The sequence below is a fragment of the Musca autumnalis genome, unplaced genomic scaffold (assembly GCF_047663935.1).
Source record: "Musca autumnalis isolate F117 unplaced genomic scaffold, ASM4766393v1 scaffold_4, whole genome shotgun sequence".
In the NCBI taxonomy this organism is placed as follows: domain Eukaryota; kingdom Metazoa; phylum Arthropoda; class Insecta; order Diptera; family Muscidae; genus Musca; species Musca autumnalis.
This window is the reverse complement of record NW_027411977.1, coordinates 110,687,907-110,715,341: the sequence shown is the minus strand read 5'-3', so window position 1 is coordinate 110,715,341 and position 27,435 is coordinate 110,687,907. Positions and strand designations below refer to the sequence as shown.

Below are 27,435 nucleotides of genomic sequence, written 5' to 3'. Positions count from 1 at the left end.
GTAGAACATCGCGCTGATGTATGGCAAAGAAGTCGAATTTTATATGGTCAAGTCCAGGACTTATTTTATTTCTTCTCTTATCTATAATGGGCGTTTGTGTTCTCCCTTGGTATCATCTGGAAATTATTTTTAACAATCAAAAGTAAGATTGAATGATAAGAACATTGATTTAGGCTAGCATCCAATGTGCCAATTTCGTTCCTCGAGTGGATCGCTCTTTTTGATTCCGTTCACCAAAAGGAACCATTACGTTCATTTCGTACAATATTAAATTTCTCTGCCATGACTATGTATATTCCTCGTTCAACCTAATTAACTGGAAGAGCTATATGAACGAGATGAGCTAAATGAGCGGCAGAACCTAAATGAACGATATAAACGAATGCGCTGGGTTTGATTGTGTTTGTTCATTTCACGGAATCATTCCTTTGAACTATTTCTGACGCAACTCGTAAAAATATTACTATTACAAGTAAACACGAATCAGTCGTTCATACCGATTGAAATATTCCCTAACCCCATGCAGTAGCAAACAAGTAAACAAAGGCTATAGTCGGAACGGGAATAGGGTATTACAATACCCTACATTTCTTTTAGATACCAAAGTTGACTTAAGGCTAACTAAACCAAAATAATGATAGTCACTCTATCGAAATCAAGATATTTTCATAAATGTTCATATGGGCAAAAATTTGAAAAATTGAGTTTTCCCATTTAAAAAAATCCAAACATTTTTTTGATGTTACGAGTACATCAATGATTTTTGGTACATAGATTAAGAAAAAATAGTCATTCCAAATATGTTTTTGTAACTAACATTGACCGTTGCGCGCAATATGACCGTTTTAATTTGAATGTTTAGGAAAAAAATTCTAAAAAAATTGCGGCTTGAATCCTGAAAGAGTTGACATATATAGTCCATATTCAAGCCCGATGTCACGTAGAAATATTACGATTTACAAATATGGACCAAATCCGTTACTGCCTTCAAGAGTTATCGTGTGCACAAATTTTCTGAATATTTTCGAACCTTTGTGGGAGAGGTACCTAAAGGAATGGACCGATATGGCTCACCTTCGGACTTAAACTAAGTTTAGATAAAATTGCACGATGGCAAACGTTTACACCAAATCGGCAGATCCGAGAGAGTTATCGTGCGCTGCAACCACTACAAATTGTGCCATAAGGGATTTTTACAACTTTCTGGCTATTATCTCAGGAAGTATGGACTTGCCCCTGATAAAACGTTGTACCTTCGAAATGAGGGCAGCGAATACAAGTTGCTACAACAAAAATCAAAACGATCCGAGAGCAGGTCCTAAACTGAACTTTTCCAAAATTTTGTGTGGGGGGTACCCGAAGTAGTGAACCGTTAGAGTCCATATTGGAACCTCATCTACGTCTGGTAGAAACTTCAGGATGTGCAAAGTATGGTCCAAATCGGTCGCTCCCTGCAAGAATTAATGTGCGCACAAATTTTACGAACATTTTCGAACTTTTGTGGGGGATGTATCGGAAGGAGTGGACTGATATAAACCATCTTCGAACTAAAACTAAGTCTGGACAAAATATTATGAAAGCCAACTTTTGGACCAAATAGGTTCATCCGTTCGAGAGTTATCGTGCGCACCAGCCAGCCAGACAGACGGACGGACATTGCTAAATCGACTGCAAATTGTCTGAATTGTTCGTCCAAACATACTTGAGGTCTAAAACCATTATTTCGATGAGGCACATTTTGTCCGTATGAAAGTGTATATGGTAAATTTCAAATTTCCTTTTCAATACCATTGAAAAAAAAAAATATTTTTTTGCGAGCACAACCGCGATTTTTGGTTCTTACGTTAAGAAAAAATTGTGGTTTCAAATATGTTCGCGTTCACAAAATTGGATGCTGCACCCAAAAGTTATAGGGGGTTTTGTTTCCTTATAAAGAAAAAATATTTAAAAATTCCCTTTGGGTTGTAATAAAAAAATGTATACATAAATCGTTAACAGAATTTGATATCTATCCATAGATGCTGAAATATTTGCAAAATTTATTTTTATTTTCGCGGAAAATAAGGAAATAATGAAGGGTATTGGGGTAAATTTTATTTATTCTAATTCAGAGTCCATAAAAATCTCTAAAAAATAAATTTAAAATCTCTACAGCATCTAGACAACGCATGGACATGTGAGACCAAATTTATAAAGATTGGGTTCATTGCATGCATATTACAGCAACAACAAAAGACGAAAACTTATTGTTGACATTTATTTCAAAAATATATATTTTGGTTTAATGCGAAAAATTGGAGAAATATTTTTGGGAGTTATTCTACTATTTCGCTAATTTTCCATACAAAACCTAAAGTATTTTGCTAAAACTATTGCAAGGAAAATAATTTGTCATCGTGAAAGTATATTTGCTTTTTGCGATAAGCAATAGAAATAAGTAGTAAAGCGTAATAATGAAATTACAACCAAAGCAAAAACACAAAAATTAAAAAGCGTGTAATTCGCGAATCCGTTTAAATCAGTTGAGGTGCATGTGCTTTTCGGATACAGGGAGTCCATGTCTATCAATATGCATGGATTTTCCCATGTTTTATTCAGCGGCCAAAGTGTGCCATCAGTTGCATCTTACTATTCAAAAAACCTTCAAGTGGGCAAAAATTACGCGATGTGCATATGATTCGATTCCAATGGCCGCCTATTAAAATACGTCAATATAAATTATTTTAGACAGATTCGTCAAGAACTGCGGATGTGCCACCACATTCTATTTTGGGATAAATAGGGATATTACTCCCGAATCTTTGTAATTTGTGACACACCTTTTTGGCAAATATAATAATCGCGTATAAAGGATTACATTTATGTAAAAATACCCTGTAGGAAGTGTGGGGTCATGTGTTGACATGTCGCCACTTTGTCTACTAATATGGTGACAAAGTCAACACTTTGTCACCAGGTTGTCAACTATTGACACCTTTAGCTTAATAAGAAGAAGCATTGTGTATATTGACAGATGATAGCCCAACGAAGCATCCTTTTTTTAGTTTTCTTAATTGTTTGGCGTAAAATAATTTTTGCGGTTGTTGAAAAAAGTGTTTTCGTAAAAATCAATAAAATATCGTGAAAACTTAAAGCATATACATAATTTCAATAACAAGTACGAGCAAAAGAAAATATAAAAAACATGTGAAAAATAAACAATTCTATAGCAAAGTATGAATTCTGAGGCGACTAACAACATTTGTGGTGAAATTTGGACAATTAAACATTATGTGGAACCTTAAGAGAAGATTGTGGAGCCTGATGTATATATTGTCCCGTCTCGCTGGAAATGCTGAATGCAACTAAACATAATAATGAATTACAATGTTGAAGAATTATTTGGCAAAAATCGATTGTGAGATTTTTCCAATGTTATACAGCTGTAATAGGCAAGCAAATTTAAGGACATATTTGTTATTTATGTTTATTTATACATGTTTATTCTTTTCAATTCCTAGATGTTATATCAACATTCAGCGAATCGCCTGATAAAACGTTAAGTGCAACAGAAGAAGAACTATTTTAAGCAGACAAGTCATTGGTGCGACTTGGCCAAGAAAATAAAACGAAAACGTTTTTTTTATTATTTATATGTTAAAATATTTAAGCAGCCTTGGAAATATTGTCTTTATTTACTAATTTTTACTTATGTGGAATATTTGGCTTAGCCATTTAAATAAAATTGAATCGAATTGAAAAATACTGTAATACGCAATTTGTACATTTTAGCATTTTCAATATTATTTGTTTTATTCTTTAATGAAATATAATATTGAAACAAATGTGTAGTTTCATCTTCTTTCTTATTAAACGTACTATATATCTGTTTTATCTATGAAAAGTTCCAAATATGCTAAAAAATGTAGTATTGAAAATCTGGTACTATTGACTCACTACCTCCATTGTCTATACTGACTCACTACCTCCAATGTCAACACATGGTTCCTCAGGAACTACTGACTTACTATTGACATACTAGTTCCATTGTCAGTACTGACTTTCGAATGACACGTTCATACAAAATGTCTATAGGAAATTACATTAGTTGTCTACAGTTTGTCAGTAGTACTGTAGACAATGTCAGTAGTAAGCCAGTATAGATTCACTATTGACATTTCCTACAGGGTAATCAAAGAAAATCGGGTTCAATTCGCGGAATTGTCAAAATATATTTTTGCAGATTTTCCTACTTTCAAGGTATCTATATCCGGCGTTTTAGTCGATGGATTCGAACGCGGATCCGGCACGTAAAAAAACTAAAATCACGCGTGGTTCAGGGGTACCTGTACGACAGTTGTAAATTTTAAAGCCAAAAAATAGGTTTTTTTCAGAAAATTTACGCACCAAATTTTCGCCTTTGGACTCCTATTACTAGGAAGATGTACGGAGCACACTCATGAGATATACATCGAACGACGTGGAATCGCGAGTTCTACAATCCTATAAACTAGTTTTGATTATTATCAAGTTGCACCCTCTAATTATAAGAAAAATTCGAAAAACACTGAAATCAAAACTTCAAAATGTCAGCATCGATTTTAGGGGGATGCAGTGTATATATCGAAAAGTCATACACTAGAACCATGTTGCCCAAGGGATATTCTTTAGTTCTCTCTTTGAGCACAGGTTTGAGTTTTGCGTGGTTTGGTCAGAAATCAAGAAAGAACACAAAAAAACTTGTTTACTTCAACACATATTTCCCATTTTTATACCCTACACCACTATGTGGGGAGGGTATTATAAGTTGGTTTTGGCCAAAAAGTTTGTAACGCATCGAAATAATGGTCGTAGACCCATACTTATATATACCAAAATTTATGTCTCGACGAGCTGAGTCGATCTGGCTATGTTTGTCCGTCCGTCAGTCCGTCCGTCTGTCCATCTAAACCTTGTAATCACGCTACAGGTCGCAATTTTGATCGGATCGTCACAAAATTTTGCATGTTGATAGGGGTCCCGGAGGGGAAGAAGCCTATTGATTTTGGTGATGGTCGGATAATATTTAGGGGTCGGAATGGGCAAAACACTTATGTGGATAAAAAGACAACGTTTTCTTCAAAAGCAAATATCTCAGCTTCTATACGGGGTATACCAAAAGCAAAACCTGACAATAAAAGTAGAAAATATCATCTTTCTAATGATGTAAAGTAGGTTCTCGTAGGTGATCAAACAACGAAGATATCACAATAGTCGCAAATAAAACCCAAATTTTCATTTTTGCGATTTTAATAATAATGACGAATATCACAGCTTTAGTTGGGGACTTTCCAAAAGCAAAGCCTGGCTATGATAGTAGAAGATCCCATCTTTACAATGATGTAAACTAGGTCGGCGCAGGTGACCAAATAACGGAGATATCGCAATAGTCGGTAATACATCCCATTTTTCCACTTTTTTGGAAATCACGCTACAGGTCGCAATTTTGATCGGATCGTCACGAAATTTTGAGGGTTAATGGGGGTCGCACAGACGAAGAAGCCTTTTGATTTTGGTGATGGTCGGATAATATTCAGGGGTCGTAATGGGCAAAAAATTTATTTGGAGAAAAAGACAACGTTTTTTTCCTAAGCGAATATCTCAGCTTCAATATGGGGTATACCAAAAGCAGAACCTGGCCATGAAAGTAGAAAATATCGCCTTTCTAATGATGTAAAATAGGTTCTCGTAGGTGATCAAACAACGAATATATCGCAATAGCCGCTAAAAGAACCCAACTTTTTATTTTTGCGATTTTAATAATAATGACGAATATCACAGCTTCGGTTGGGGATCTTCCAAAAACAAAGTCTGACTATGAAAGTAGAAAATCCTATCTTTACAGGGATGCAAAGTAGGTTGGCGTAGGTGGCCACATGACGGAGATATCACAATAGTCGGCAATACATCCCATTTTTTCATTTTTTTGTAATCACGCTAAAGGTCGCAATTTTGATCGGATCGTCACGAAATTTTGGGGGCTAATGGGGATCCTACAGAGAAAGAAGCCTATTGATTTTGGTGATGGTCGGATAATATTCAGGGGTCGGAAAGGGCAAAAAACTTATTTGGAGAAAAAGTCAACGTTTTATTTCAAAGCTAATGAAGGTAGAAAATATCACCTTTGCAACGATGTTACATAGGTTGTCGTAGGTGGTCAAATAACGAAGATATCGCAAAAGCCGCTAATAGAACACAACTTTTCATTTTTGCGATTTTAATAATAATGACGAATATCAAAGCTTTGGTTCGGGATCTTCCAAAAGCAAAGTCTGACAATGAAAGTAAAAATTCCCATCATTACAATGATTGTAAAGCAGGTTGGCGTAGGTACCCAAATAACGGAGATATCGCAATAGTCGGTAATACATCCCATTTTTCCACTTTTTTGGAAATCACGCTACAGGTCGCAATTTTAATTGGATCGTCACGAAATTTTGGGTGCTATTGGGGGTCCCACAGAGGAAAAAATCTTTTGATTTTTGATAATGGTCGGATATTATTCAGGGGTCGGAATGTGACAAAAAAATATTTGGAAGAAAGACCAACGTTTTATTTCAAATTTAATATCTCCCTTCTGTAGGAGGTATATCGAAAGCAAAACCTGGCAAGGAAAGTAGAAAATATCACCTTTACAACGATGTGAAGTAGGTTGTCATAGGTGGTCAAACAACAGAGATATCGCAATAGTCGGTAATGCATCCCTTTTTCCATTTTTGTGCAATCACACTACGAAATTTTGATCGGATCCTCACGAAATTTTGGGGGTTGATGGGGGTCTAACAGAGAAAGAAGCCCATTGATGGTTGGCATACATCCCACTTTTCCATTTTTTATTTGGGTTGTACTGTCGATGCACTTAAATGCGTTTCAAATAAAATTGACCTGTGTTAATGAAGACATTCAGAGCAAAGGCGCTAAGCTATCCCAATTTTAATATTTTGAATTTTATTAGTCAAAAGCTTATGAACAGGGGTAGTGGTGTAGGGTATCACATAGTCGGCCCCGACCCGACTATAGCCTTGGCTCACTTGTTTTTTATATTACCACCAACGCAGCTTCTACGAAAATTATTTGTTATGGTCCATATTATGAGATCGTGGCTAAAACACTTAAATTAATATAAATATATTCATATTTTATAAAATATATTAACAGTTCGCGACTTATTAAATGGTGAACCTCAACTTCAACGATTGTAAAACTTTTTTGAATATTGCCATATACCCTCGTTAGCATAAATGCTGAGGGTATAATTAAACATCCATAACGCGTTTTAATAAGCGATATTTGACGAATATCATATCCGCCGATCATGTTGATGGATTTGTACGCGCCATGGCTTTTAGATTCAGAACGCGAGTACTACAATCACATAATAAGTTTTCAGACAAAGGGCTGAAGAAAGTTCTTGGAAGCAGATAAACCAAAAACTGTCTTTCAATTCCCTGAAGATGATTGGAGATTCCAATCGAAATAATGGAAAATAACAACTAGATAAAAATAAACAAACATTTTTATTTAAAAAGCCTGTTGTCGAACAATACCTATAATACAAAGTTTTCAGACAAATATAGCTGCCCACACAAATCTTGCCAAGAAAAACATTATGTCGTTGTAAACAGGACGAAAAGATGTATCTTCTGTAAAAATTTTCTAAAGAATCCTCAAACGGCCCTTAAAATCCACTTAAGCGAAAATGTTGACATTTTGGGAGGAAGATACCCGATAATGAACAATACTGGCCCCATTCATTTCGTAAGTTATTACTCTCATCCGAAATTTTAGTTGAAGCTGGCAGGATTTTTGTTAATTCCAAATAAATCCCCATTAAGAAGGTTAACCCTGCGAAAGGCTATATAATATAAACATGACTTTACGTTCAAAGATATTCCAAGCCATGTCAGAATTTGGTATCCCCGCAAATCTCATTCGGCTTTGTAAGATGGCTCTAACGTAAGATGACTCAGTTTAAATAGGAAAGAACCTTTCCGAACAGTTTGGTATCAAAAGAGGTTTCAGACAAGGAGGCAGCATTTCACATGATCTCTTCAACATACTGCTGGAAAAGATTATACGAGATGCGAACATCAAAAGAAATGACACGATATACACCAACAGTTACATGTTTCTTGCTTATTCCGACGATATTTACATATACCTTTAGCAAGGTTGAAGAAGAATATACTAAAGTCGTCCTTGCAGTAAACATCGACAAGACTAAGTATCGACTCGAAATGCGTCCTTAGAACTCGGACCAATTGTGGAAGTTGGTTCATGTAATTTTTAGGTAGTTAACGAATTCGTCAACCTCGGCACCGCCATAAACATAACAAACAACATCAGTTGTGAAATAAGAAGAATAGTATTTACCAACAGATGCTACTTCAATCTATGTAATTCTTCGAATGGTCTACGGGCCAATATGCGTTGACGGTAAATATCGTCGTCGCATGAACCACGAGTTGTATTGGCTATACAACGACATCAGTATAGATAAACGTGTCGAGATATAACGGTGTATTGGCTAGGCCACATCATAAGAATGAGCGATGATGAACTCGCTAAAAAGTCGTCTAAATACGAGTCAGAGGTCCGCAAAATGCATATAAAAGGCACACTCTATTGCCTTTTCCCAAAAGCGAATAGTGCAGTGCCTTGCATATAAAAAATATGAATGTGCAAAAAGCAGATTCACCCCAAAAAATGATTCACTGCTTTAGTGCATGCTTGCTTGCTTTTACATTTGTATTCACACGATTCGCAAATGCAGTATGCACAATACTGCATACCACCACACAGTATCGTACCATCTTCTGTTTGAATAAATGAATACATTTGCCAAATTTCGCTTTTTCTTTGAGTTTCTTTAATAATAGGATAAACTAAACTAGTAATTGTTTTTATTGTCTCAACATTAATTTTTTTATGTTTATTAACATGTAAATTTGACCAGAAATATCTACTGCTTTTTGTAATGCAACGTGCTTTTTCGAAGGCAGCGTGCCAAAAAAAGGCATCGAGCTCTTGTAGTGTGTTGTGTGTGTGCAATTGGCACACACTCATGAAAGTAAAGGCAAAGCAAGCAATAGCATTAAACAGAGATGGCAATAGCAAGCAATGAAAAAAACACGAAATCGCGAATATGCATTAAAAGCGAGTGGCATTTTGCGGACCTCTGATACGAGTCGCATGGCGGTGCACGCCGAACTGGAAGGCTAAAGCTTCGATGGAGTAAACAAGTGGAAGACGAGATCGAAAAACGCGGTATTCCAAATTGGAGAAATAAAGCATATAGGACATGTGTTTCGTAGAGGGCCTGCAAGAAATTTCAAAATGTTCCGAAACATATCCTTAAACCTTTTTTTTAAATGATGGACCAATATGACCCTTCCTCGAACATGACCTAAATTTGGACAAATATTATAAGGTGCAAAGTCTTAGCTTTTACATCGACAACTACCGACGTCTTAGTTCTAGTAAGCTCCTCCGCAAATAGCAATCTTCCGAACTAAAAGACATAATGCAATTCATAAAGGAAAACACCTCCGGTTGTACAGTGGCGGCCATATAATTAAGAACGACATCGTATTAAAAAGTATTTGACTTGCTACGTTCCAAATATTTGAATATTTATATGGAACAAAATTGGTAAATAAAGTACACGGTAAGCACTTTAAAATAAAGCCAAAACATATTTTAATTCTTCCTCGTTTATACGAAAGAAACCACGATTTATTAAAATAGTCATAAATCGACCTGGCCACATAATTAAGAACGATATAAGTAAAGGTTACTTTAAGGTAATTTTCATACACAATATGTGAATATATCGTTACGTATTTTAGAAATCGGTTACTTTGATTCATTTTTAGTATCAAATGTCCTTCAATTGTACATATTATTGCGTCTAAGTTTGATAATTAGGGCATACCTAACGTTTTCAAAAATTTGCCCATAATTTGACGAATTTATTTTATTTTTGGGATCTAAAGCCACAGTTTTGGCTTGCTCTCATTCCCTCGATGACGCTCCAAACGATACCCTGTGATTGTCGTTCCATAGTCGGCGCTTACTTACCCTTAAATTGGCTTTTATCCGACTTCTTTGAGTCCTTTACGAAGGAATTGTCTGGGAAATAGTTTCGTAAGAGCCATTTCCACCTTATAAAGCAGTATGATTTTGGTCTGAAGGTAGTAGACAGGAAATGAAACAATAATATAACGTCTATACAAAAATTGGAAGAATTCCACACCGAATATAACATTAATTAACATAATGTTTTGAATGCTCGAATTCCACAATAATTTTGTGTATGTACATCAGACATTAGTTTATAAAAAAATTGTATTTTCATCCATAAAAATTATTGATTTGACTGGTTTTGATATTAATATGAGCTTCATTGATTAAAAAGTCTTACATAACTATGCCTACCACACCCACAAAGACATTGTGCAATGAAATCTTTCAAAATATTAAACCTTTCATTTTTGTTCGGTGTACCGTTAGGCCAATTTTTTGTACAAAACAAAATTATTTTTTTATTTCCTGTCTACTATCTGCAGACAACAATCCTGCCGATTTATAAGGTGGAAATGGCTCATACGAAACTATTTCCCAGACAATTTCCTCGTAAAGGACTCAAAGAAGTGGGATAAAAGCCAATTTAAGGGTAAGTATGCGCCGACTATGGAACGACAATCACAGGGTATCGTTTAGAGCGTCATCGAGGGAATGAGAGGAAGCCAAAACTGTGGCTTTAGATCCCAAAAATAAAATAAATTCGTCAAATTATGGGCAAATTTTTGAAAACGTTAGGTATGCCCTAATTATCAAACTTAGACGCAATAATAAGTACAATTGAAGGACATTTGATACTAAAAATGAATCAAAGTAACCGATTTCTAAAATACATAACGATATATTCACATATTGTGTATGAAAATTGCCTTAAAGTAACCTTTACTTATATCGTTCTTAATTATGTGGCCAGGTCGATTTATGACTATTTTAATAAATCGTGGTTTCTTTCGTATAAACGAGGGAGAATTAAAATATGTTTTGGCTTTATTTTAAAGTGCTTACCGTGTACTTTATTTACAAATTTTGTTTCATATAAATATTCAAATATTTGGAACGTAGCAAGTCAAATACTTTTTAATACGATGTCGTTCTTAATTATATGGCCGCCACTGTATATGTGTGTAACCATAGGGTCTTCCACCATTTTTTTAGAACAAAAAAACGAAAAAATGCAATTCTAAAGTATTTTCCAAGAACCATTTTTATCAATCTGTTGAACATTTGCCTGACAACTAACAAATTTTAATAATAATCCTAAGATGTGTACAAAACTCGCGAAAAAATTACAGGCCCACCATCATGATCATCCCCCTTAATGTGACAGGAATTTATGATCTCAACTTTGGGGAATTAACAACGATCAACAGTAAATGGCATGACACACTTGTGCTGCATGGGACGGTCCTCGTCCCAACGCAGGGCAAGCGAAACCATTGCGAATAGCATAAAATCGAGTGTGATTTATTTGCATTTCCGTTTCGATGCAAATTCAAATGAAACGTTGAATTTGCAAGCGCCAAATAAGTGGGTGCTGGACATAATCCGTGCTAATAAGACACCTACTACCCAACTCTGGCAAGGGATTTTTTCAATATTCAAGATTTTATTACGAATTACGAAAAACAAAAAGTGCTGGCGTACAAATTAATTACACTAATGTCACAACATATGCTCACTGCTGAATTAAGAATTTCTTTTTGGAATACAAAATATTTCCGGGAACAAAACTGCAGCGATCAAGTAATATAAGTTCCAATTAGTTTATGTGATTAACTAATTTCCCACATAAAGTATGAACGGGCAGGCAGGCAACCAGGCAAACAGTCAAGAATTCAAAATGTTATGCAGCAGTGTGGCAAGGAATTCCTTAAAGATCTATAAATCATGGTGATCAACTGACACCACCACCATCAGCCTAGTGAAAGAAAGAACTGCTTGGGAGGAGGCGAGGCATTCTGCGTTTTCCATCTTCTTTACTTCTTATTTTCAAGAAGCATAGGGCATACATTTTCTGCTTCAGGCAAAATATGGGAGGCATAAAAAATGAATTATGCGCTTGTTAAGGCAACGTAGGGCTGTGGTATCCCCCATTCCAACGAGCAGGTTCTGCCCCCATTCATTTCATCTCCCCACAATTTAATTGAGAGACAAACGTTTTTTTACGAAGTGGAACATAAAAAAAATAAGAATTGAACGACACTTGATTTACTCATCGCGAACGAAGATGAAGAAATTATCATTTCTTTAACAATTTGTGGTAAATTTAAGAGGCGAGGTTAGGTTATTATGACACTTTATGACCGCGTAAAAAGATTTATGGATATTTAAGATATTTAAGAGAAAATATTTCCCTTAACAAAAACAACAATAACATAGGTTTTTTTATACCTTGAACATGTGTGCATGTCTGATGCACGTCTGTGTGATGTATCGGGGAAACGCACATCAATTTCCAATAGTCATCAAGAATTTATTACAAAAAAAGCAGAAACGATTTAAACTGTTGCGGTAGGCTGCTTTAGATTAGAAAAGAAAAAAATACATTTCGATTTTTTAATTGTTATAAAAAATTGATTTATTTGATAATTAGTTGAATGTGGGGAGGAGGAAGGTCTAACAATAAATGTCATGTTAAGGTAAATGCCTTAAATATCATTAAATTAAATTGTTATTTTAATTAAAAAAGAAATTTTGTTTGGTTTGTCGTTTGAAATGCGGACAGAATATCTTTCCCGCTTTAAGTGGTTCGTCTATTCTGTTGATATCTTAACCCACTTAGCGCCGAGATTTTTTGCGAGAAAACTTTAAATTTGGTATGAAAATTATATTTTTTAGACTTTTTAAGCATTTTTTAACAAATAACTTGTTTTAAACCCATAGTTTCCCTGCAATCGGAACGTCTTTTAAAAGTGCCGAAAACAATGATGGGTAATATAGGTGTATTCTTACACATTTTTAGGGTTTCAGGATTTTGCTGGAAACCGCGAGTCCTATCAAAATGGGATTAGAAGGTCGAAGGTTAAACTTTATTACTTTTTTCTAGGTTTTACCATTTTTAAGATATAGAACTTAAAATTGGGACAATGCACAGTGTCCAATTTTCCGAAAAACTTGGCCAAAAATCAAAATAGAAATTGTATCAATTTAACTACATAAATAGGGTCAAATATTGTTTATAGGATCCCACTGCGAGTTGTTATGAAAAAGTATATACCTTTCTCGACAATGAGGGACCATATAGGTGTATTCTTACACATTTTTAGGGATTAGAAGGTCGAAGATTGAACTTTATTACTTTTTTCTAGGTTTTACCATTTTTAAGATATAGAAGTTAAAATTGCGACAATGCACAGTATCCAATTTTCCGAAAAACTTGGCCAAAAATCAAAATAAAAATTGTATCAATTTAACTAAATAGGGTCAAATATTGTTTATAGGATCCCACTGCGAGTTGTTATGAAAAAGTATATTATACCTTTCTAGTTTAATAAGTGGGTATAAAAGCAGGTCAAAGTTACCCTATTTGGATTTTTTTTGTCTCAGTATGACGGTTTTGTCATTCTGTTTGTAACACATCGAACTAATCATTTGCGACCCTATAAAGTATATATATTCTTGATCAGGATAAAATTCTAAGACGATCTAGCCATGTCCGTCTGTCCGTCTGGCTGTCCGTCTGTCCGTCTGTTGTAATCACTCTAGCGTCCGCAATAATTGAGATAGAGTGCTGAAATTTTGCACCCGAGGGTATTTTTTCCATAGGCAGGTCAAGTTCGAAGATGGGCTATATCGGTCCACTTTTTGGTATAGCCCCCATATAACGGTACCTCCGGATTTAAGGTATTTTGACGTTCTTCGCCACATTTGCAGACCGAATTAGCTATAATTTGGCACTTAGGGTTCCTAATGATCAACAAACTTATATCCCAAAGGATATGGGCATAGGTCAATGTTTTGGTATAGTCCCCATATAACGGTACCTCCCGATTTTCGGTATTTTGAGAATTTTAGCCACAATTTTTAACCAAACTATCTGCAATTTGACATTTGAGGTTCTCAGTGGTCATGAAACATCTCCACAAAACATCGTCAACATAGGTCCATGTTTTGGTATAGCCCCCATATAACGGTACCTCCCGATTTTCGGTATTTTGAGAATTTTAGCTACAATTTTTAATCGAACTCGCTGTAATTTGCCATTTGAGGTTCTCATTGGTCATGAAATATCTCCACCAAGCATCGTCAACATAGGTCCATGTTTTGGTATAGCCCCATATAACGGTACCTCCCGATTTTCGGTATTTTGAGAATTTAGCCACAATTTGTAACCGAAATATCTGCAATTTGACATTTGAGGTTCTCAGTGGTCATGAAACATCTCCACCAAACATCGTCAACATAGGTCCATGTTTTGGTATAGCCCCCATATAACGGTACCTCCCAATTTCCGTATTTTGAGAATTTTAGCTACAGTTTTTAACCGAAATAGCTGTAATTTGACATTTGAAGTTCTCAGTGATCATAAAACATCTCCAACGAAACATCGTCAACATAGGTCCATGTTTTGGTATAGCCCCCATATAACGGTATCTCCCGATTTTCGGTATTTTAAGAATTTTAGCTGCAATTTTTAACCGAACTAGCTGTAATGATCGGTATTTTGAGAATTTTAGCTACAATTTTGTCTATTCAAAAATAATCGTCAATATAGGTCGATGTTTTGGTATATCCCCCCATATAACTGTACCTCCCGATTTTCGGGAATTTTCAGTGGTCACGGAATTTCTTCACTAAAATTCGTCAACATGGGTCCATTTTTGAGGGTCTACATTGTTTTGATGAAACTACCCTCAATTTGACTCTTGAAGTTCCCTGCAGCTATAAAACTTTTCCGCCAAAAAATTTAAAGATAGGTTGACTCTTTGATATAGCCCCGTAGGTGGTACCTTTCACCTAGCTGAACACATTTTTTTAGATTAGATCAGATAACACTGTGCAACAAAATGGAGGTGAAAGTCTGGGGCACGGAAAATTCCTCTTGGGGAAGAAAGGCCTTGGTGAGTATATTATGAACCCCGAAGGACAGATCCGCCGTGAGTCGAACTTCCGCGTTATGGCGTGATGAAATTTTTGTTAGAGATCCTGTGGGCCATCAGGAATTAGCGTTATATCTTTGTTCACTGTTGCTTAAGTGCTCTACAAAAACAACAAACAAAGATATAATGCTAATTCATGATGGCTTACAGGGTCTCTTGCAAAAATTTCCTCCCGCCATAACGCGGAAGTTCGATTCACGGCGCATCTGTCCTTCGGGGTTTTTAATATACACACACCAAGGGCTTTCATCTCCAAAAGGAACTATCTCTGTCTCAACATTTGTGTTCACAGTGTAATTTATGCAATAGTGGGAGGCAGTAGGAGTCTAACCATTGTCGAAAAGTTGTTTCACCTAAAATTGTAAAAGGACCCTAATTATTCCATTTTAATTAATACTATTTTATGGTGGAGGGTATAAAAAGTTCGGCCCGGACGAACTTAACGACTTTTTACTTGTTAAATATTATATTTTGTAATTGTAATGAAAGGTATGTGAAACGTATTTAAGATGTTTAGTGTTCCAAGACGAAAGAAGCCTTCTAAATGCTGCGAGAAATAGAGATCTTCAATTAATATGAAATGTTCTAAAATATATATTCACTTTATCACTTAAAATTGTAAAAATATTGTATAATCGCATATATCCGAACATCGGATGTGCAAATAAAGAAGTGTTGTCAATGAAGTGTTCGTTATTAATAATTGATGTCCTCGTTGATTTTTTTTCAATATCAATTTTCACAATATATTATCATTATATAAAAAGGGAACAGTTTTTTTACAATTTCCATCGAAACCTAGTGCACATATTTTCACTTTTCGTTTTTATGTGATATTTTGTCGTACAGATATGTACATATTTTCGTTGATTCAGAATGTCGGAATATTGTACAGGGTGACTTCCTGGCGTTTAGGTAAAATTTAAAGCTTTGATGTATTGTAGAACCTACAGTAAAATTTTATGACGAACAAATTTCTAGAATATTTGGATCTGCTACGATCACATTTTATAGCAGATTTTAAAGATGTGTAGAAAAAGGGACCAAAAAGACCCCTTTTATGACTCACACGTGGGTTAATTTTTTAAGAAAAATATTCCTCACATTCTGCCAGTAAAGTTGCCAAAGACACCATATATGTACCTAAATTGCAAGGATTCCAAGTAATCTTAACTCAAATATTTCCAAAACTGTAGAAATGTTATAAGATTGCACCCCTATTTTAGTTTCTTGATTTTTTGGCAAAGTTGATACCGATATTTCCTTGGTATGTCATACAAATAGAGATTTCATTTCGTTGGTGATTTATAGTGAAATTAAGTGGAGAACATTTTTGTCTTTGACGCCGTTTTTTAAAATTATGTTTTGTATGATCATTTTGCCAAAACTCACATGATGTATGACCTTAATCCTAAAATGTGTTTTTAGTTTTGCATATTTCTGGAGTTTAGTAAGATATAAAGTTTTGGTGTATTCTAGGACCTATAGTAAAAATTGATGGCGAACAAATTTGTAGAATATTTTGATCTAATACGATCACATTTTATAGAAGAAGGGACCAAAAGGACCCCAAAAAGACCACCTCAGGGTTAAATAATATGAAAAATGAAATCAGCGGCCCGAAAAACATAAGAACCCAAGCTTAGGTCAAAATGTATTCATGTTAGGAGTTTTGGCCAGGTTTTTCGTAAAATTGGACACATTGCAATGCACTGAATGTATCGCCTCCTTATAAAATTATGTCGTGCACAGTGCGACTTAATAATCTTTAAATGAAAAGTGCTTGCACCTGAAAAATTTTTTTGGATTCTGAAACTACAATGATGAGAAGAAAAAAATAAAAAAAAATCGGCGAAAAGATTTTTAAATGAATCGCGATCAAAGGTCACATTTATAGGAGTTTTTTAGGTTTTCAGGATTGCCATACAAAACATTTTTGGATTCGCATACAAGCCATTTCCGAATTTGTGTGAAGCGGTTCGCAGAATTCGGAACGTTTCTTCGAGAGAAATTTGTGGAGAACATTTGAGTTTCCAAACGAATTCATTCGAATTCATTCCAAAAACGCAAATTTTTGGTTTTAAAAAATTCCGACAAATTTTATATGAAGAGATAGAAAACATGCTAGCTAAGAGGGAGAAAAAACATTTCGTCGGTTGTACCATTATATTTGAAGTAACGGTACCTAAAACGTGACCTTATTTTCGTTAAAACAAATACCCAAAAACGCAAGGAAATTCGTCGATTTTGTGTGGACCATATTGTTGCGAGTTATTGGAATTTTTTATTGGTTCTATTTGCCATCTGTTAGTACGAAACCTGACGTATTAAAATTTGCTTTGAAGTAATTGTATTTACGTTACAGTTCTTTACGTGTATATCTTAAATAGGATATTACTAAAAAGTTCCACGGGGTTCAACTGTTCTAATGGTATACAAATTTAGAGGAGCTCTCGAACTATTATTTTCTCAACAGATTATTTGCGACCAACTGCGACGCCGAGGAATATACCCCCTATAGCGGTACCAGCCGATTTTATGTATTTTCTGGATTTTACCACAATAATCAACGGATTTGGCTAAAAATTGAAACATAATGTTTTCTACAAGTAACAAATCAATATTATCAATATAGGTCCAATATTATCAATATAGGTCCATGTTTTGATTTAGCCCCCATGTAACGGTACCGCCCATTTTAAGGGTTTTTGGGGTTTCTGGCCACATTTTTGAACCAAATTGGCTGAAAATGTATATTTTGGATTCTCTGCAAGTGTAAGTAAGAATCAAAAGATCGAAAGAACGATTTTTGCTTGGTAATACGTATCCCTAGTCCACGCCCCATATAGCCCCAACAGAACCCATATAGCCGCAACAGAACGTGCCTCCCGATTTTCGGTGTTTTGAAGGTTGGGGCCTCAATATTCCTCAGAAATTGCTGAAATTTGGTATTAAGTCTTCGTTGGGGTATAAAACCTTCCCCAGAAACTTTTCGGTACAGGTATACGCCTAGTGTAGCCCCCATAGAACGGTACCTCCCAATTTCCGGTATTTTGAAGGTTGTGGCCTCAATATTCGACAGACATGACTGAAATTTGGTATTTGGTCTTCATTTGAGGTATTAAACGTTCCATACGAAGTTTGTCGGTATAGGTCTACGCCTTCATATAGCCCCCATAGAACGGTACCTCCCGTTTTTCGATATTTTGAAGGTTGTGGCCCCAGCAACCCACCGAAATGGCTGAAATTTGGTATTTAGTCTTGCATGGGGTTATAAAATATTCCAGAAGAGAATTAGTAGTATCCGCGGTTTCCTATATCCCCCATAGAAGCGTACCTCTTGGTTTTCGGTATTTTGAAGGTTGTGGCCTCAATATTCCACCTAAATAGCTGAAATTTGGTATTTGGTCTTCATATATCGGGATAGGTCCACGCCTTAGTATAGCCACCATAGAACGGTATTTTAAATGTTTTGGCCACAGCAACTCACCGAAATGGCTGAAATTTAATATTTAGTCTTTGTTGGAGTCAGAAGTCTGTCTGGCTGAAATTCGTCTGTATAGGTCCACGTTTCGAATAGTCCCCATAGAATAGTACCAACCGATTTTCGTAATTCTGAAGGTTGTGACGTCAATATCCCACCGAAAGACTGAAATTTGTAGTTATAGATCGACGTTTTGATATAGTCCCCATGGAACGGTACCTCCCAAATTTCGGCATTTTTGAAGGTAAGCCACATTTTTTACTATACTATATTTTTTTTGTTGAAATTTGGTAGTTAGTCTTCTTCATAAATGAAAGAAAACTAATTGATCCATTTCCCTCAGTACAAATCGTGGTGGAGGGTATAGCAAGTTCGTCTTGGCCGAACGCCGTTTTTACTTGTTGCTCAACTAACAGCGAAACCAGGTCACGTAATTTGGTGACTGTGTGGATTCGAGTAATTGGCTTTCCTTTTTCACTTGCAAAAAATTTCCGATCATCAAGCTTAACTCTAAACGAGAAAATTAATAAAAATCATTAAAAATGATCTTCGCCCACCAAAAGAGTCAAAAATTTCAAAAAAAAAAATTTTTTTTGTTTTATCAGCAATTTAATAGAAAATAAAAAAACAAATTTGCACTGTGGGCTTAGATACAATTTTCGCGATTTAATATTTAAAACCAGTTTTTAACAATGTTTGTACTCTTCGATTTTCTTGAATTTTATTTTGTATTACACTACGTTTAATTCCAAAAATTTTAAGTCCTATTTGGTAGTGGGATTCGAATGAATGCTATTTTTTCTTATCTTTTAAAATTTGTCAAGAAATTGTTTCCTATATACATACCACTGTGCAAATAAAATAAAAAATTGTATTTATTAACATTTGTTTTGTTTTTTTTTTTTTTAATTTAGAAATTCATCTGAAACATCTCAAAAACTTCTTTATTTTTAAATTTTGAAAATGGTTTAGCAATTACACTGTGCATCAAAATGGTGCTCGAGGTCTGGGGGGTGGAAAATTTCTCTTGATGAGTGTATACAGAACCCCAACGGGCAGATCCGTGAGTCGAACTTTTGAGTTACGGCGCACAGTGTTGCCGCTTCCATACAAATGTGGACAAAAATAGAAGGCTTTGACCCAGGTTGAGTAGTTTCACTAATTTTCGAAAAAATCGGTTCAGGTTTGGATATAGCTCCTATATATATCTTTCCCCGATTTTGCTATAAATCGCTCAATTTTTTATGAATAGTCTTTAAATTTAACATGGGACGTTTCTCCAGGCCCCTGGTCAGTTTTACCGATTTTAATTTGATTTCGCAAAAATCGGTACAGATTTGGATATCGCCTCCATATATATCTTTTACCGATTTTGCAATTAATCGGTCAATTTTTGAAAAATAACCTTCAAATTTAACATGGAATGTTTTCTTAGGCCTGTGCCCTCATAAGTACTTGTGCAAACATTCATCAATCCAGGTCAAGGGTAAAACTGAACAGGGGCCTGAGGAATCCCATGTTAAATTTGAAGGCTATTCATCAAAAATTGAGCGAATTATACCAAAATCGGGGAAATATATATAGGGGTTATATCCAAATCTGAACCGATTTTTGCTAAAATCGGTGAAACTACTCAGAAATTTGAAGGCCATTCGATTAAAATTGACCGAGTTATAGCAAAATCGGGGAAAGATATATATAGGGGCTATATCTGAATCTGAACCGATTGTTCTAAAAATCGGTGTAGCTACTCAGGGGCCTAAGAAAGTAACACATACTAAATTTGAAGGCTATTCGATCAAAAATGAACGAGATGTAGCAAAATCGGGAAAAGATATATATGGGGGCTATATAAAATCTGAACCGATATATCTCAGTAGGTTGCATGGATGGGCAAAATGTTTTTACACATTTTGATTTGGAAGAGATGTCCAATTAACGGAAAATAGGAGCCAAGGTGGCAATCAAAAGATCTGCTCTACAAAATATTAAGAATTTTGAATTTTTTTATCAAATTTAAATTTTGATTTCTCGATAACGGTACATTGCCCATGTGCAGTTAATGTCACCTTTTTGTACTAAAACGTTATATTTATAGCCCACTCATCAAATCCCCACCCAAAACTTTTAGTATTATCAACAAATTTGTCAGAAAATGTTATTTTAAATGTCGTCTAATTTTCATATGATTATCGCCTTAGATTACCTGGGAAATATTTTTCATATTTATAGAGCTATAACTTCATTATGGATGCACATATCGACAAAATTCTTTCAGATTCCTTGTATCGGATGTGAAAAACATAAACTTATGTAAAAGTTAACATCACATTTTTTGATTTTTGTCCACGCGGCAACACTGTGCGGCGTGATGATATTTTCGAACAATGACGATGTTTAAGGCCCATACCTATATACGGACGTATACCCAGGGCGTGTGTGGTGAAAAAAGTAGAACACATGAATTCTTATGAGAACTACCGAAATACGTCGAGCGTATACTTTTTGTAAGTTGATAAAGTTTAACTTTGACAGAACGTTATTAGAACGTATGTGTGTGTGTTTTGTATTTTAAAAACAAAAGCCAAACAAAACATGAAATACAATTCATTGCAAAGGAAAATTATTTGTTTTACGAATGAAAACATTTAAAGAAGTTTCGGTTCGTGGATTTTGTGTTTTAAATGTGATTTGGGACTCAACGTATTTGGGTAATACGGACGCTCAGAGAGCGTTGTTTTGGTAGGTTGGTGAAATATTTGTGTACGTCCCGTCGTTATTTAGGTTTAGCAGTAAGGTAAATAATTCCTAACTAAAACTACAAACCAAATGTTAAAAAATTTGTTTTGTTTTGTTTTTTTTTTTTTTTTTTTTTTGTAAAATAAATGTTTCAAACTTTATTGACAAATTTTTAAAAAATTTAGGAAAAATAGTACTTATTCGAATCCCACTTTAAATTTTTGTTTAATATTTTTATTAATATAATATTTTTAGTTTAATACAAAAAAAAAATCAAGAAAATCGAAGAGTATTATCGCTAAAATTGCATCCAAGCCCACTGTGCAATGTTTCCTATTTTTTTTAGCTTATAAACAAAAAGAAAAAAACATTAAAGAATTTATGAGTATTTCTTTTCATATAGCTTTTATAGAGTTCGACTTTTTCAAGGCGCGATATCTCTGGAACCTTTAGTCAAAATAAATCTCTAAAACCGCTATAAAAGATAAAAATACTGAAATGTACCTGAAATGTTTTGCTGATGAGCACTTTTTATATATATTTTTTTTTTATTTTCTTGTTTCGAAAACATAATCTTGAAAAACTATATATATATTCTAATGCCTATGACTTACCTGTAATTTCACCAATTCAGGGTGATCATTGGCCAACTTAGCCAATTCTTGATAGTTGGCCTTAGCCATAGCAACGATCCATTCTTTGGCCTTTGGATGTGCCAAAGTAACTTCTGGCAGTTCCTTTTCTTCGATAACCTGCTGAAAATAATGAGAAAATACAATTTAAGAAATAAGACAATGAAATGAATGAAATAACAAAACAAAATAAATCTTTAAAGTGAAAAGAAACATTTTTATGTCTACACAAATAAATCATTCCTTTCAAATAACGCCCCAGATCCCCTAGAGCATTCTGCATGTTATGTGTAATGTTCCAAGTTATTTTTTTTGTTCAACATTATGAACAGACCTTAAATGAGACTTTCTAATTCTTATAGCTGTGCCTTTTATGGGTTTTTGTTTTAATAATTTTAATTTATTAAACCTCCATAGGTAAGAGGAGCATAAAATAGAGTTGCAACACTTTTTTAACCAAATAAATAAAAATATACAGCTAATATACATTCATACATACATACATACCCTTACAATTAGTTGCCATATGTGAAAATAAAATATTTCAAAAATTTCCCCACCCCTCGCTAATGAGAGGGAAAAGTTACAACCCTTACAATGAAAAAGAAGAAACTCAGATTTTCAATGTTTTACCCTGCGAGGCTATAAGTGAATCTGAAAGAAGGAATCTCCGCGAATATGTTTGGGCTTTTCTTTGAAAACTCTTTAGCGTAATAACATGTAAATATTCTCGAAATAAAAATAAAATCATAATGATATTACACAGTGCACATTGGTATTAACTTGGTTCTGTATTGTATCTAAATATCTGTCAGCCTAAGGGGTATCATGTCTTCGTGGACTTGTTTCTAATATGCACATGGAAGGAGATAGGGTCTATCGTTCCTTTTAGGGATATACATACATAGAATCACTTTCTATGTCGGACAAGCATAGTTCGTCAGTCGGTCGGTCTGTGCATGTATATTTGTAATCAAAGTACAGGTCGCATTTATTATCATATCCTAGTGAATGTTTATGAGGATGTTTATTTTTTATATTTGTTCAAAGGACAAACGCTATTGTTTATGGTAAGAATCGTTGTAGATTTGGATATAGCTCCCATACACATATGTATATTTTTGGCCGGTTTAAGGTATTTGGTGCACCAAATACAAAATTGGACAGACATTTTAATAAAATTTGGAAAATGTGACAGAATTTGATCTAGAAAAAAATTCGACAAATTATATTGAGATCATGGTGAACCTTTTCTTACAGATTTAATTCTACGTTTGTAAATAAAATCTATGAAGATAGTATTAAAGTGAAACTATGTGGTCCAAACTTTGCACATGACAGCATTTCTTCTAGACATAAATCGGGTTCGCAGTTTACGGACAGGTCCTGGGCCATTTTAAACTTTTTCACAGTATGTTGTCCTCGCGGCCGCGATTACAACGGTACAATTTTTTCAGGGACAAGTCCATACTTCTTGAGATAATAGAGCAAAAGATCCAAAAACTCGACGAGCACGATAACTTACGAATCGACATCATACAATTTCCTCCAAGAGTACATCAAGTTCCAAGAGGTTCTATATCAGACAACAGTTGTTAAGATAAATAGCCCCAAAGTTTCGATATTTTTGGGGGCGGGTTCTTTCAAAGGCCACAACATTGTGAAACCCAATAAATAAATAATCAAAATAGACATTGAAGTAGCAAAAATTCCCACAAAGCTGACTTTTGGTGAAGAGCTAGGGTTTGTCATTAGAAGCAATGTCCTAAAAGTCCCCATCAATACCATGTGTGCAAAAACAGTTATTCGGGGTCAAATGGCAAAATTTATGGATGTTTTAGGTTCTCGGATTTTTTTCTTGAAAACGGTGGATCTAATCAAAAAGTGAATAAAGCAAATATTGTAGACAGAAAAATTCTCTACAAGATTTGTCCTAGGAGGAAAAATCCTTGAGATATAGCGGTGCTAAAAACCACATAATTTATAGGCACTTATAAGGGGAAAATGCAGATATTCAGATGAAACTGCTGAACTAACCGTATAAACCGGGTCTTCTCCTCTATCTAGATCACCCAAATCCCTGTTAACAAGCCTGGTGTGGCGGTAAGGATCACTTTCACCGTAAACCCATAGCAGGTATTGCAAAAAGAGCAGCTACACATTGGTGTTGTACAGCAAGAATCTTTGTATCTTCATGTAGATGGTCCACTGAAGACATGAAGAGGCACCTTGTTGTAGTTCCAAGAGAGGTATTCTAGCAGGTTCTGCGATTATTTTTGTATCGCGTTGCACTTATATTCGCGGACCACACTGGGTCCGCATAGACAGACCTATGCGTTATATGTGGTCAAAAAGGTTTCTTCATCAGCACCTTTTACCTACACCTCGTTATATCGCAGATAGCTGTGGCATGCATGGAATTCTGCTCCCATCGACCATGACATTCAGCTCAGTGCTCACTTTCGCAGTCCATGTGATCAACCAGAGTGGCCGTAGATTTAGTCGGAGGTATTTGCATATTCCTCGCGTAGAAAAGGTGGAAAAATTGGTCAAAGAGGAGTTCAGCCTTTCACAAATTGAGATTGTTACGTGTGTAGATGATGTCATGCCGTCTGGAGTTGGAATGCAGAATAGGTAAAGATTAAACAGTACCTCATCTTGCGGAACTCCCTGTGTTTAACTGTACGTGACTTGTAACAAAAAGTCCTGAATTCCACGTACGACTGATGTGCACACTTATAATTGATAAACCAGTATTTCAAACATGGTCGGAGGGTAGCCTGGTCAATATCCTCATACAGCATGGAGTTCTGGTTGGTGTCCTCGACAAATATGTGTAGAGATGGCATGCATCATTGTTGTAGACATCTATAGGCCAATTTCACAGGAAGTATGGAATTGCCCCCGAAAAGACTGAACCGCCTTAACTAGGGCCGCCTTAACTAGCCAATATGTTGACAAAAATTTAAAAACGATCCCAGACGAGTCCTTTTCGAGGTACCCGAAAGAGTGGTCCGATGTAGTTAATATTTAGACATAATTCGAGGCTGTAAAAAACAAATGGGTTTCTCCCTTAGAGGTTTTTTTAAGATTTTGGGTCATTACCAAAGAACGTACAGACTTGTCCCCAAAGAAAAATTGCGCCGTCGTAACAGGAGCCGCAAGAAGAAATTTTCGAAAAAAATTTCAAAACTATCCGAGGCGAGCTGTTAAACTGCAGTTTTCCCAAATTTTGTATGGGAGGTACCCGAAGGACGGGACCGATATAATCTATATTCCAACCTGATACATGACTAGATGGAATAATACGATGCGAGAGTTATGTTGCGGATTTGCCATTTTAGTTGTTTCTTGGAGCTTTAAGGCAATTATCTCAGGAAGTATGGACTAACCCCGAAAAAAAATGGAAAATTTCACAAATTTCTTAAACTTCACATTTTCCGAATTTTGTGTGGGAGGTTCCCGAAGGAGTGGACCGATGTGGCCCATCTACGAACTTAAATTAAGTTAGGACAAAATATTATGAATGCCAAATTTTGGACCCGATAGGTAGCTTCGTTCGAGAGTTATCTTGCGCACCAGGCAAAAAGACAGACGATGGCTAAATCGACTCCAAACTGTCTGTAACACATTTCGTCCAAATATACTTGGGATCTAAAACCATTATTTCAGTGAGGGACATTTTTGGTAGTATCAAAGTGTATATACGCTCATTAGCCTAAAGGCTGAGGGTATAAAAACCGAAAAGTAATCTTCCCGACACCACTGTGACTTTTGACAGTAACAATAATCCACTTCCTTCCTTCCTAACCTCTAATGGAAACAAACAAATTTCTAAAGAAATGTGGATGGTGGAAATGGTAGCTTCTATCTCGCGCATAATTATATGTTTAACCATGGATTCATCCGCTGTTCCATGAATTCTTTGCATCGTGTTTTCCTTTTCTTATATTTGTCATGTTGTTGTAAGCTTATTTTGTTGTTTGCATGTTTTTTATGCCTCCCAAAAACATGTGTGTGCGTTATTTATTACGAAGATAACATTCTTCTTATTAGCGTTTTTCGTTAGTATTTTTGGCAACTAATTATCTCCTCTTTATGGAGTTGTGAATATGTTTCTCTGTTTTGCTTTGCATTGTTTTTTTCTAAATGAGACACAAAAGATATATGTACTTGAAGAGCCCATTGCGGATTCTTGGGAAAATGGAGTAGCTTTTGAAAAAACAAGCCCTCTTAATAGATGCGAGTTGTGTGTTTGTGTGCGCCAGCCGTAATGGTTGTTAGATACACGTGCTCATTAAGGCTTTATGAGCAGGAATACAACGGTCGTCGCGGCTGCTTGAACAACACCTTTTAGCGAGTGCGTTTTCTATTTTCTGTAAGAGCTTGTTTTTTATTTTAAGGAACAATTAGTTTGCTAATAAATAACATTAATAAGCAAGTATATGTGACATATATGTTTTGATGTTTGCCTGTGTATGGGTGCCCCTACAAGTGGAAGGAAACGAGTTTACACTCCAAAAAACAATAGTTAAAATGGTGCACGTGCTCTTTGGGTTCGTTTTTGTGTTGTTTTCAAGTACTTTAGAACTACTTGCAACGTTGGCACTATTTATACCGGAATCTCAGTTATTAGTCAAAAGCTTTCGGTAACATTTGATCATAACCTTTTCTGTGGTAATTGTTGGGTTATGACTTCGACAAGTTGTAAATAATGTTTACTACATTTTTGTGGGCCATTGTATGTTGCACGTGCCTCCCATTTTGACCACTTGACTTTTACGTAAGAGAACTTTGGTAAATATGCTATATCTATGAGAAGATTTTGAGTCATTAAAATGTTTACATACTTAGCTGGATGGGATCTAGGAAGTTTAGTGTTCAACTATGGCAAAAGAGTTGCTAATCATTGTTGTAAGACTTATTACACTGTGATTTGGGGGTACCATCTCGATTTTGTTGGAGTTCATTGAACACGGTGGCGGGTTCCTCGATTCTGGTGTTCCGGTGTTCCGGCCAGTGGCACCACCCAGTGTACATTAGGGTTATGACTTTTTGACATTTTTCCTCAAAAATAATTTCCTGTAGCAGGGATGAATGAACTTTTGCCTATTAATCACTATGCTATCGTTGATTCCATTGAAATATAAAAAAAGTTCACGCACAAATCGTTTTTAAAAAAATAATTTTTTGAAAAAAATATATGAAATGAAAAAAAATTTTTTTTTCAAAAAAATATTTTTTGTTGCACGAATGAATAATTATAAGCCTACTTTTAACTATAATAACGTTTATTTCATTCAATTATTAAAAAAGTCGCGAAAAAAGTCACTGACAAAATTTTAAATTTTTTGTTTTTTGTTAAAAAATTATATTTTTG

General features: G+C 35.2%; 1 protein-coding gene across 5 annotated transcripts in view; it reads right to left on the bottom strand.

Moving 5' to 3' along the window:
• Positions 1–27,435, bottom strand: part of sowah (ankyrin repeat domain family member sosondowah) — a 198,692-nt gene that overhangs the window by 93,634 nt on the left and 77,623 nt on the right. For 3 of the 5 annotated variants that reach the window (XM_073987400.1, XM_073987398.1, XM_073987397.1), the window contains exon 3: positions 22,038–22,178. In XM_073987400.1, the coding sequence (XP_073843501.1) occupies positions 22,038–22,178 (141 nt within the window). The remainder of the gene's footprint in view (positions 1–22,037; positions 22,179–27,435) is intronic. The other 2 variants (XM_073987401.1, XM_073987399.1) reach the window with 1 other exon arrangement.